A 13,653-nucleotide genomic window follows, 5' to 3' on the forward strand; every position below is an offset into this window, starting at 1 on the left:
AACAGATGCCTGACTGAGAGAATGTGCATACTGATGTATCCATAGGGGGTATGTGTCAGCGACTCAATTAGCACACATGGGTGAGAACCGTAGTTCAAATTGTCTCAAGTGTGGAATGAGTCCAGGTACGCTGCTGCATATGTTCTGGAGTTGTCCTGCATTGCAAAGATTTTGGACTCAGGTTCGAGGCTTTTGGGAAGGGCGACTGGGGATTAAGATTTTGGGAAATGTTGAACAATTAATCTTAGATCTTCCAGGGTCCTTTAGAGGTCAAAATCGCTTTACAGTACTGATGCTTCGTAAGATGTGTTTATTAGCTAGGAAGTGCATTTTACAATATTGGACAGTTAAAGACCCTCTCGCATATTGGCACTGGAGAAATCAGTTGCATCAGCTGGTTTCTTGGGAGGCTAGCGAGATTAGATTCTCGCAGAGAAAGAGAGTGGCGTTTCTGGCCCTCTGGGGGCCCTATTTACGCATCCTTAGCCCTAGAGGTCGGAGTCTACTCCTTAATGCAGGGTGAGTTCCTAAATGTTGATTAGGTTAAGATCCTTCAGGTCTCGGGATGGGGGGGGGGGGAGGGATTAGGATGGGGGGAGGGAGAGGTGGGGGGGTTGGGTAGGGGGGTGTTTAGAAGGGAGGAAGGGTCTTTGTTATGGGGAAGGTTCATTTTGTATTCACTAGCAATTTGAATTTTCATTTTGGTACAATTGATAACTGGTGAAAATCTGTTATATGCTTCATAAAAATGTTAGGAATTATAATTTGGTGACATCATGTAATTACAAGAACACGCTAGATGTAATTGGTAGATGCACTTTTGTTATTAGCAGATGGTTGTATAATGAGACTATAATGTTTGTCATCATTAAAAACCGTTGAAATATAACTCTACCTTCCTTATCAGCGCTTTGCATTTGACTTGCCATTCCTTATATTGTTTCCTATTACTTTCAGTCAGTTCCTTCTTCCATTTTCGGAAGCATTTTCTTTTAAGCTCTAATAAGCATCCCTCACCTCACTTAACCATGCTGGCTGTCGTTTGCCCTTCATTCCTCCTTTTTTAATACATGGAATATGTCTGGTCTGGGCATCCAGGATGGTATTTTTGAATAGCATTCATATTCAATGTAAATTTTTGACCTTTGCAGCTGCTCCGCTGGATGGACCGTTCATCAGGACTTTTTTCTGCCATCATTTACTATGTTCCGAATCATGCCATTTTTGAGTGACTGACGGCTTTCACCAATTTCTAGTTTAAAAGCTGCTCTCTCTCTCTATGCTCATGAAGGTATTCTCTATATATCTCTATCTATCCCAGCTCCACCAAGTTTATTTTAGTTTATGTTTATTAAGAATTTTCTATACCGCCTTTTCTTTTGAGAAGATCAAAGTGGTTTACAAAGTACTAAATGTATAAGTGAAAGGAACACCACTGTTGCTAATAAAGAAAATCATTTCTAAGACTATAGACTGATAGGTAGCAGGGACTCATTGTGGCTATTCGAGCTGCACTTCAGGCTTATCAAACACCGATTGGGGGGAAAAAGTCTTTAATGGGGCCCTATAACTCTTGTAGACTAATTCTGCCTGTAGAATATGGGACAGTGCGTTCCACAGAGCAAGGGCCAGAAAGAAAAAATGCCAAGTATCTGGTTGACTCCAGGCTCGCCTGGGATGATGTGGTGAGAACTAGGCAATGATCATTAAATGAACGAAGTAGTCATGTGTATAGATATGGGATGGTTGCTGATGCTAAGTAGGGCAGACAATCATTTCAAAGTGCTTTAAAAATAAGAATCAGAATCTTAAATTGGATATGGAAATGGGCTGGAAGCCAATTATTTTGCATCAGTCATATGTTTTGACACAGCAAAGAAAACGAGCTGCTGTATTATGGAAAGTTTGTCATCTTTTCAAGTTGGTACAAGTGAAGCCTACGTAAACCATACTACAGTAGTTAAAATGTGAAATCTGGACAGCATTGATAAGAGGGTGCATGGTGGAGACATCAAAATAACTCCTGACCAAGTGCAACTGGTATAGAACTGCAATTTTTCACTATAACAGATATTTGCAAGGTGAAAGGTAGTTGATAATCAGTTATGATACACAAGTATCAAAAAATTCACAATTTGAATTGAACAGCCAAATAAGATAGGATTTACAGAGCAAACATAGTGGACTGAAATCCAGCAAGCAACAGGTTTTTCTCTAGCATCTAGAGATCACACTCATTCTGAGCGCCAGAAGTTCTCTGCACCAAGTGCACATATACAGCCTCTCATATATATATATGTAGAACTTGGTGCAAAAGACCAGGAAGGACACTGGGAAGAGTAGGTGTTTCTATGTTAACACAAAGTTTTGCATGCAAAACCTTTGACTCTGGAAAGTTTTTCTCTCCTTCCTGAGGCTGCAAGAAGTTAAAGCCTTTTTCCTGAAATTGGTATCACTTTGAAAAATAAAAATTCAAGTAACAAGACTGGTAAGCTTTTCGTAATTTTTGTGCCCAGGTCTTAAAATATGCTGCAATATTTATTAAGTTGAAACATCTAAATGATTTGACAGTAGAAATTAACCCATTCTAACTAACCTCGGTTCTCTCTCCCTCCATTGGTAGCTTAGAATGGGATACTTGGTTTGCAATGTTTACTGCACACCAACACACATCATCTATCGCAGGGACTGCAACACATAATGCACTTTGATGCAAGATAATATCTTGCATTACGTAGGCACCTACATTTAGCCACCCAATGACTCAAAAGGCTCCCCCCTCACTTTACTTAAAAAACAGTGGTGCTACGCTGACTCTCCAACTAATTTTTTTTTTATTTTCTTGATGTACTTTCTTAATTTATAAAGGCTAATGAACATCTTACTAGACATCAACATAATTACACACAGTTTTGTAAGATATTAAAAACATTTCTTTTCAGTTTCTGATCAATGGTTTACGAATTTCAGGATTAACTTGCATGTTATTTTGTATATCACATGAACTATGTCCCTACGTATCTGAATAGTGCACGCTATATCTTCTATTATTTTTCTATAGTTCAAATATTGACTGTATGTAAGATGATTGTTGTACACTTATTATTGCCTACTTAATCTCAATTGTTAACCACATTGATCTCTAGTATAACTTGGGATAATGTGGGGTATAAATGTCTTAAATAAATAAAACAACCCCCGTCTTGCTTCTGGACTGCTGTCTTCAGCTTAACACTCCCTTATTTGGCAGCCTGACCCCTAGCAATGGTATCATAACTATTGCTACAGGCTTAGATGGTATCATATTGGAAAAAGGAGCCACTGGGAATTGTTCCTGCTCCCCTATGGACCCTAGGGATAAGTGTCAGGGGTGGGAGAAGAGGGCATCCCACAATGTTAAATAAGTGATTGGGGGTGGTGGGTATCCAGGAGTTAGCATTTATTTTAAGAAGGAACTGTGGAATAAGGGAGGAGTGGCCTAGTGGTTAGAGTGGTGGACTTTGGTCCTGGGGAACTGGGTTCGATTCCCACTGCAGGCACAGGCAGCTCCTTGTGACTCTGGGCAAGTCACTTAACCCTCCATTGCCCCAGGTACAAATAAGTACCTGTATACAATATGTAAGCCGCATTGAACCTGCTATGAGTGGGAAAGTGCGGGGTACAAATGTAAGAAAAAAAAAAAAAATTTAAGTTGGGATCAGAGGCTGGGAAAGCCCAGGGGAGAGGGATATCTATTCATTTTAAAAAGGGATCAGGAGGTAAGGGGCAATTGTTTTCCTTAACATTGGCCTCTTTAATACATAATAGGTCTGAGTTTGGGCTGTTATCTTTGCCTATTCTTGCTTTTGGAACTTCCCCCTTCTTCCTTGCATTTGTAGCGCAGAAATATCTTTAGGTCTCCTTGTATGCACTGCATGTTTGAAATCTTCCTACAGATTTTCAATAACATTCAGTCTGGAGACTGTAAAAGCTATTCCAAAATCTTCATCTATCAGAGAAACAAAATCAGAAAATAATGGCTGATAAAGACCATATGGCCTACCATTCTGTTCATCCATACCACCTACTAAGCTGTTCAATCCCTTCCTCTCCCTTAGTGATCCTCTGTGCTTGTTTGCTTTCTTGAATTTAGATACTTTCCTTGTCTCCACCACTTCTGCTGGGAGGCCAATCCATGAATCCATCATCCTTTCTTTAAAGCGTGTATCCTTCAATTATTCCTTTTCATCTTCAAATTTCTTCACTGTGATTTATTAGTTTCTATTTCTATTTGCTTTGCAGTGGCTACTGCATACCCCAAAGAATAACAGATCCACCCCCACTCTTAACTACTGATATAGTATTATGTTCTTTAAATGGAACTTTTTTCAACAAATGTATCTTGTGTGGCTGTGGCCAAACTATTTAATTTTCACTTTTTCAGTCCAAAATGCTTTGTTCTAAAACATTTCAGGCTTATTAAATTTTTCTTTTAAACACTTTAGACAATGGCTTTTGTTCTTATTGGTAAGCTACATAATTTGCTCTGCCTAGCTTGTGCTGTCTGTGTGTGTGACAAAGTTTTTGTTTGTATATTTATTAAGTTACATATATGACTCAGACCTCTGCATTTCTGCGGTCCTCTGATTAACACCTGTGTTTTTATCTCAATGCCTTTTGGAGTTCTGTAGTTACTGCGTGCCTCAGGGCACGCTGGGAAAAGCAGAATCCCTCCTCCCTCCAATTATTTTCTAAAAATTGATTGAGATGGAAGGTGTACTTAGATCTTAGATCCAACGTGTAGTGGGCCTGAACTTTCCATGTTGAGGCAGTAACTGCTGCTTGTTTTTTCCTCTCAGGGTAGAAAGCCATAGTGATTTTTTGGTTTTTTTTTTTTACACACCTATGTACAGTAGCTGCTGCTGCTATACTGCCGTGGCTGTTTGCTGTTGCTATGGTCACTGTTAGTGCTGTGTTCCAGTATTTAATTTTTTTCCAGCCAGACAGTTCTTCCTCCTCTCTGGGAGAGGGGCTAATCACAGACACAGCCTCAATCTATATGTACAAAATCCTTAATCTGGCTCACTAACTAAAGGGCCCTTTTACTAAAGCTTAGCATGCACTAAATGCCAAGAAGCCCATTTTAGCGTGTGCTAAGCTTTAGTGAATGATTTGTTACACCTTGTCATCAACTAGATTAAATAAAGAAGTGGACTAAGGATTGGTGTTTCCTCTTGTCAGTAGCAGCCCGAAGTTTAAGTCTATGAATAGACTTAGTATTTAACACTGAGCAGAGCTCATAAGAACTTTTATGATGAGGTCAGAGAAAAGGTTTTCTTGTAATAACCCTTCGGTACAAATCATTACTGTGTGAGCAACAATGTACTGTTGACAACTAGTCCAGTATCAGCTAAGCTTTTCAGCAGTTCATTTGCAGTGATCTGTGGAATTGGTTTTGTTAATCTGACCCAATTTTCTTGGTGTCCCAGATGTTATCTTAACGTCGTTCTGTGCACAGTGATATAAAAATGTTTTTACCCTCTCCTGATTTCCCCTATTATTGCATATGCATTACACTGAATGGGTTCTGATTTTTAAGCAAAATGTAATACCATAGACAAAGAGAACCTGAGCAACTAACAGCCTTTAAATTACTGCATTTATTTAAGGAACAAAATTATCCAACACCCATATCGCCCATGTGAAAAAAAGTAACTGCCCCCCTAAACTTAACTGGTAGCACCATCTTTAGCAGCAATAATTGCAATCACTGTTATCTCTTTGGCAACCTTATAAATTTAAACTATACCCCTGAGACAGGTATCAACTGAAATGCGGCTGCATTGTATCTGTTCTTTTAATAAAATATGTGCCAGACTTGTGTTTCATCTTGACCATTCTTCTATCACCTTGTTGACCACTGAGCATTCTGTCCTGCAGTAGCGCTGTTATAATTTCAGCATATGCTGTTTCATGATTGGTTATGGGGGGGACATACTGACTCCTACATTTGTTAGTATACAATGGCTATTCACCGCAGCAGCCTCAGTAGGGAACTCTAAGTCAACCTGCTCACCACTTTTTGATCTAAAACTTTTTATTTAGCTAGGAATGCCCTTTTGTCTAGCTAAGGTAAAATTATGTCTTACCTGATAATTTTCTTTCCTCTAATCACAGCAGATGAAGCCAGAGACTTGTGGGTTGTGTCCATCTACCAGCATGTAAAGAAGAGATCACAGACTTGAACACAGTGATATAGGACTGATAGCGCCTCCCATAGCCAGTAGTATCATGTAGCAAAGCAGGCGAGCCAAAATAAGACCCTAGGTTGCACCAACGTGCTGTTCGATGCTTGCTACTGTGCCGGTACCCACAAGGCCTTCATGCATACCCTTTGTAGGAGCTGCGTGCATTTTTAAGCTTTGCCCAGTCTGGTTTTAGTTTTGTCTTTCTTTCTTGGGCGCAGCATTCACAGCCCGGTGACGAAGCCACAACAGTAGCCTGGCTGTGAGTGCCAGTGCCAAAAGATTTGCGGAGGAGCACAGTGATTATAAAGCAAATATGCCAAATAAGCCAACCCGGACTCCATTGATGGGTAGTCCACTGACGGCTGGTCTTCACCGCCTGAAAGTGCCTCTACTGCCTGCTGAACCCAACTAAGGTATGCCCTCGTCATGTAAGAACTGCAGAAAGCTGCCTGGAGGGAAAAGGTCGAGATCTCGACTGCCAGCTTCAAGGAAGCATCTAGCTTCCTGTCCTGCACATCCTTCAAGGGAACACCTCCCTCCACCGACAGCGTAGTCTTCTTGATGACTGCCGCCGTCAACATGTCCACCCTAGGTCGTTTAAACTTCTACAAAGGTCTTGAGGGTCTGGGTACAGCCAGGCCCATAGCCTTAAGCCACTCTGAGAACGGTGTAGCCCATTGAGCCAAGATGAGCTCCTCAATTGCCTCTTGCAAGGGAAAAGCTCGAGAGGGCTGGCCATCTTAGGGTTAGCCGTGGCCAGGGTCACAGGCTCCTCAGAAGAAATACTGAGGGCCTTCAGTGCTTTGACAATCAAGGAGGGTAGCTCCTCCTTGTGAAAAATATGCACCGCTATGGGATCACTGGGTTCCTGAGCCAAGATCTCCCCCTCTTCCTCCAACGACTCCACCACAGACATAGCCCCCAAACGCCGCCTCTTTTCCGGGGGCTATGTCTGAGGTGCGGTCATTGGTCCCCTTCAAGGCACAGGCAGACTCTCTACAAGTGTTCCTAGAATATGGAAGCTGCAAGCTACTGTATCTTTTTAAAAAGATAGACTTTATGCAGCAAGAGAACAAGATTGAGAGAAAAAGGTTCCCCAGCCACTGAAGCACCTGGGGTCCATCCCCCCTTAATGAAGCGACAAGTGTCCGGACCCCACAGCCTACCTGAGATCTTTGGCATTGTGCCGAATCGATGGCACTGCCAGGGAAGGTGCCAAAATGGCCACAAGTGCATGCTACAGAGCTGTGCTGACCTGCACCTGAGGAGGTTGCGCCCGCAAATCTCCCATGTGGGAAACTAGCCCGCCATCCACAGAGATGGCCTCCGTGTATCCCCCTGAACACAAACCTGGCAATGCTCACCACTTCCCACAACGCTTCACAGATTCAGCAGCCATCCCAGAGAAGCACTAACAAACCGTGAAGGAAGGGAAAATTTAAAGGCACACTCACCCTATGCAGCCAGTGCCTCACCTCCAAACTCGGGCCCATCAAAACACCAGCTCTCCCAGGCAGCTAGACACTCACAGTGGAATGTTGCTTTTCTCCCCTGCACTGTTGTCTGCTTTCTAAGTGTTTTGTTGTTTTGGGTTTTTTTTTAATGACAGCCAAATTAAGCAATTGAGTCTTCTTTTATTTTTAGCAACTCTGAGAGAACAACACTGAAGCTGGCTGGCTATGCAAGGGCACCTGAGGCGATGACAGGGTGGGAGGGACCTGGGGTGACCAGGTGTACACCCCAAAGCCGGTGCCAAACAGTCAGAACACCCCCATGCTCCAATGAACTAGGTGACCTAAATCAGGAGCCCCCAAAACTGATGAATCCAGGAGCTACTGGAATTCCATCCGTCCGCCTGCTGGAGATAGAGATATACTATGGGAGGAGCTATCACCCTATATAACTGTGTTCAAGTCGGTGATCTCTATCTCCACCTGCTTGTAGATGGATACAACCCACAAGTCTCTGGATTAATTTGCTGCAGATGCTAAGGAACAGGAATTTACAACAATATTTAAAAAACTCGGCCATCATCTGCACTACTGTGCTGCCAGGGACTATTTCAACTATCTGGTTGAAGATCTGCTAATGATAAAGTTTCAAGCATTTATTAAGAAAACTCTACTACTACTAATTTCAATAGCATTACTAGACATACGCAGTGCTGTACACTAAACACGCAAGAGTCCCTGCTCGACAGAGTTTACAATCTAATCAAAACAAACAGGACAAATAAGGGATTAGGGAATTACTTATGATGGGAATGATTAAAACAGACATGGGCACTGAACAAGTGAATAGGAGTTAGGAGTTAAAAGCAGCCTCAAAAATGTGGCCTTTCAGCCTAGATTTGAATACAGCCAAAGATAGAGCTTGATGTACTGACTTGAGAAGTCTATTCCAGTCAAACAGTGCTGCAAGTTAAAAGGAACAGAGTCTAGAGTTGAAGGAAAAGGGTACAGAAAGAGATTTACTGATGACTTCCCAGGCAGGAGTGTACGGAGAGATAAGAATGGAGAGGTACTAAGGAGCTGCAGAGTGAATGCGCTTGTAAGTGAATAAGAGGAGTCTGAACTGTAACTCACAGCAACAGTTCAGCAATAAAAAAAAAAATGGCCTGAACATCTTCTTGATAAAGGCCAGGTAGTACAAATTCTAAGATGGTGTATACATGAAGTAAAAAGCAGGGTCTATAATGCTAAAGAACACCATGACATAGGATGAAAAAAAATTTACAACTTATTTTTTTTAAAGCTAAAAATATGAAAATAGTGTTTTTGATTACAGCAGACTGCATCCTTGCAATTAAATATGCACCTGGAATGTGGAAAAACATCAACAGGTAATATGAGCCCCCCCCCCCCCCCCCAAAAAAAAAAAGTCATCTTCCACTTCAGTTTACAAGTGCATATTGTACGAAGCCCATGCTAAACTACAGAAAAAAAAAAGACTAAAGCAGAGCATATCTGCCTGATAAAGACACATGGGGGCAATATAGGTACAAAAACACACACAGCTAGAATATTTGTGCACTCTAGCTTCAAAAGCACTGGCTGTACTTTTGCGAATTAACTATGGATTTTTCTTTACCTGTTAAAACAGTTAACCATTGCACTTCCTGAGAGACTTCCGGTTATACTGGCTCCAGCTAATGCCATGGTGCTAGCAGTTTCACTCAGATTATCTCGAATTGCTCCTATTCTATCCATATGACTGCCACTAGCACTCAGGCTACCGGTCAATCCTCCAACACTTCCTTCCCCTATACTGGGGTTGTGACGTGCCTCCGCTACTGATGTAGTATCTAGATAAAACATAAAAGATTTATGTAGATTATTTTAATTAAGCTACCATTACCATCAACACGTTTATTTCATCACTTCCTCTCACACCACACCACATTGTTAGGATTAACCTTTCCTAACAGCTGTCAGGTTTCTGACATGGGGCCTCAAATTATAGATAATTTCCGTAACAATCATGTCCTAAAGTATGGAAAAAAACAACTGTTCGGAACACTTCTGTTACTAAGTATCATGCTTTCATAACAGTAATACCATTATCTATATATAGAAAACTCACCCTCAACGTTCTGAAGACAGTGACGTCAGAGAAGCCAAGCCCTGACTTCCTTCAAAAAGGTTCGAAGGTTCGTGGTAGTGAAGCCACCAAAATCGCTCCGGGCCCCGCCCTCGAGGGAGGAGCAATGGCAGAACAACGAAGGGGTTGGCAGGGAGGGAGGGAGGCAGGGGGGTGGGAAATCGCTACAGGCCCTGCCCTCGCGTCAAACGTCATGACGTTGAGGGCGGAGCAATGCCACAACAACGAAGGGGTTGGCGGGGGGGGGGGGGGGGGGGGGTGTTGCCGACAAAAACCTTGCTAGCGCCCGTTTCATTTGCTCAGAAACGGGCCTCTTTTACTAGTTACATTATAACACACATAACAGCAGATTTTAAACACAGTTGTGGCTTGAACCAGATCAACACTAGGGTGCATAGGAAGTAGGATAACTAGAAGAACAAAAAAAAAAACAAAAAGACAATGTCTATGTACGGGTTAGTGATGACACCTTATCAATAAAGTGTTCAGTTTTGGGGGCTATATGTCCAAACAGATGTACACAATAGTGGCTAAACATTTATGCAAGGCTTGCACCAAACGTCCCATGAATTGAGACTGAAGGTAACTATTTAGGTGTATCCTAGAGCAAAGGAAACTGAGGAGATATGATACAAACACTTAAATATTTCAAAGGCTAATGCACAAGAACATTCCAGTGGGAACAAGAGAGTCATGAAAAAACTCTGATGGCACAGATTTAGGAAATGCTGTTTCACAGAAAGGGTGACACATGGATGTAACCTTGTGGAAGTGATGGAGACAAAAATGGTTACATTTGACCAAAAAGTAAGGATGAACCTATAAAAGTGTTGTCTCTAACTACAGACCAGTGGCTTCAATCCCATTATTGGTAAAGGTAATGGAGGGGTTAGTCACACACCAACTAATGGACTATCTCCACTTCACTCCATTTTACATAGCTCACAATCTGGTTTTAGACCTTCTCACAGTACTCACCACCCTCCTAGCTAAATTTAGACGAGAACTTAGCTTTGGTAAAAAATATTAATACTCCAAATTGATATGTCCTATGAATTTGACACTTTTGATCATAATATCGTTCTAAACATCCTTGACCATTACAGAATCTGTGGAGCTGTGTTAAAATGGTTGGTCTAGATCATACTAAGTGAAACAATCAGGTACAAATTCATCAGCATGGTCCCCTCAGCTCCCAGACAGGCTTCCTCTTCATTCCTTCCTGCCCCCCCCCCCTTGCACATTTAAACCTTTTATTTTCCTCGCAGCGAAGGCAGTGAACCACACAACACAGCGGGCTCGCCTCCAGCCTTTCCATTCCCTCACTCAGTGTCCCGCCTTCTTGCAATGATATATTTCCTGTTTCCACAAGGGCGGCACACTGAGTGAGGGAAGAGAAAGGCTGGAGGCGAGCCCGCTGTGTTGTGTGCTTCACTGCCGTCACTGCAAGGAAAATAAAACGTTTAAATGTGCAGGGGAGGGGGGGCAGGAAGGAATGGAGAGGAAGGCTGTCGGGGAGCTGAGGGAGGGCAGGGAGAATCGCTGGACATGGATGGGAGGGGGAGAGAAGAGATCGCTGGACACGGAGAGGAGGGGAAGGCAGGGGAGAGAAGAATTGCTCGATGTGGAGAGGAGGGGAGGGAAGAGGAGAACTGCTCGATGTGGAGAGGAGGGGAGGGAAGGGGAGAGAACTGCTAGACATGGATGGATGGAGGGGAGGGCAGGGGTGAGAGCACAACTGCTGGACCTCGATGGATGGAGGGGGCAGGGGAGAGATGCTGGACATGGATGGATGGAGGGGGCAGGGGAGAAAGGAAAATTGCTGGATATGGAGAGATGGAGGAGAGAATTAAAATATGTATACAGGTTCCTCCCCAGACTCCAGGTTTGGCTCCTGCCAGACCGCAAAACAGTCTTGGAAAAGTCAATCCAAAAAGTAACAATGGCTTACCTCAGCCACGTTACGATTACTGAAAGGGCGCTTCTGCAGCACACAGTGGGGATTCACGTCTTTCCTCCCTGGGCCTCTTTCCCTTCTGCCTGGCCCTGCCTTTTGAATTCCCTGGTCGTGACTCCACCCCTCCCGGCTTACTTCCTCCTAGGGTGGGATCTGTGCTTTTAAGGTGGCCCAAGCTACGTAAAGAGGAACCTTTCTTAAGGATGAGGGTCAATATCCTATAAATCCTGTCACAATGGTGTTAGATAGCAAAAGTGTAAAGTGAACAGCGTCACAATGATTCTATATTCATGAGGTTTTCTAGGAAATTAATGATGAACTGTATAAATAACTATGAAGGAGTGAAGTATATTCAAATAATCAAATTACAACAGGAAAACTCCACCAATATTAGCAGGTAGTTTTCGCAATAACAAAACTCTTAACTCTATATAAATCAGCCATCCTAACCCAGTCCTTGAGGCACACCTAGTCCCATCAAGTTTTCAGGATATCCATAATAAGTATTCATGAGTTAGATCTGCATGCAATTGAGGAAGTACACGCAAACCTAACTCATGAATATTCACTGTGGATATCCTGAAAGCCCAATAGGACTAGATGTGCCCCCAAGGACTGAGTTGTGAATGGCTGCTATAAATATTCTGGCCAATATTCAAAGTGAATTAACTGGCTGGAAACAGCCGCTGAATGGTTAACTTGCTTGGTCGCAGCTATCTGGTCATTTTCGGCGGCATTTAATGTTAGCACTGAACTTAAAGCTGGCTTTGTAGGGGACTCTGGAGCCAGAGTCCTGTTAGGTTCCAATATTCAGACCTAACTGATCAGGTTTCGCGTATAAATAGGACCGCATAAAAAGTTGTCCTATCTTTATGCGCTGCACTAACCACTACGCAACTCCTTCACTCCAGAACTGAACCATGCTGCCAGTATGGCCTTCCTTTGACCATTTCTAGTGCATAGGCCTTCAACACGGTACTTTCAAACAATCTCTTGTGCCTCATGTAAACCTAACTTTTACAAATGTTCCTTTTAGTTTTATCTAATGCTTTCATAGTCTTTCATTAAAGTGAAATGCTACTGCAGTATTTTTTTCTTAATGTCCTTCCTCCAGTGGTTATGTCAAATTTGATAGCACTATCACCACTGTTCCCTCTAAGCAGAGAGGGAGTCCTCCACTTACAGTCCTGCCAGTGGAGGGTGCTGTTTCACTATCACATTTTTAATAGTGAGGGACAGACAAGCTCTGCCAGACTCCAGGTAACATGTCTGTGTCTAATGATTTAAAACACAATATTGAAGGTTGTCCCCGCCCCCCAGGCAGCTATGAAGTTGGAGGACTCCTGAACAGATTAGAGCAGTGGTTTCTAAACCTGGTCCGGGAGGCACCCCAGCCAGTCAGGTTTTTGGGATATCCATAATGAATATACATGAGAGATATTTGCATGCATTGCCTCCATTGCATGCAAATGTCTCTCATGAATACTCATTGTGGATATCCCAAAAACCTGTCTGGCTGGGGTGCCTCCAGGATCAGGTTTGGGAACCACTGGATTAGAGGAAACAGGGACTATCACTGCTAGGGCCAAACAGCCCTATCACCATTACCCCTTGTTCCAGCTCCTGCAGTGAGGAAGTGGCTCTCTAGCTTGGCCTGATGAGACATTTACCTGTTCAACACTGGGATAATTGAAATTTCCATTATTGTGTTGCCAATGTTATTTGGTTTTCTAATTTCTATTAGCATTTCACTGTCTGCATTATCATTCTTAATATACAGTGACATCCCTCTACCAATTTAACTTGTCCTCTGTGTTTTTAAATATATATATATTTTATATCCTGATATCCTAGTGTGTCATTGGCTAT

At 42.6% G+C, this 13,653-nt stretch overlaps 1 protein-coding gene across 1 annotated transcript in view; it reads right to left on the reverse strand.

Annotated features, from left to right (window-relative positions):
* Window positions 1-13,653, reverse strand: part of RNF19A (ring finger protein 19A, RBR E3 ubiquitin protein ligase) — a 104,896-nt gene that overhangs the window by 24,598 nt on the left and 66,645 nt on the right. Inside the window, exon 8 of the mRNA XM_030217305.1 lies at window positions 9,318-9,531. Within this exon, the coding sequence (XP_030073165.1) occupies window positions 9,318-9,531 (214 nt within the window). The remainder of the gene's footprint in view (window positions 1-9,317; window positions 9,532-13,653) is intronic.

This window comes from Microcaecilia unicolor, chromosome 1 (genome assembly GCF_901765095.1).
Source record: "Microcaecilia unicolor chromosome 1, aMicUni1.1, whole genome shotgun sequence".
In the NCBI taxonomy this organism is placed as follows: domain Eukaryota; kingdom Metazoa; phylum Chordata; class Amphibia; order Gymnophiona; family Siphonopidae; genus Microcaecilia; species Microcaecilia unicolor.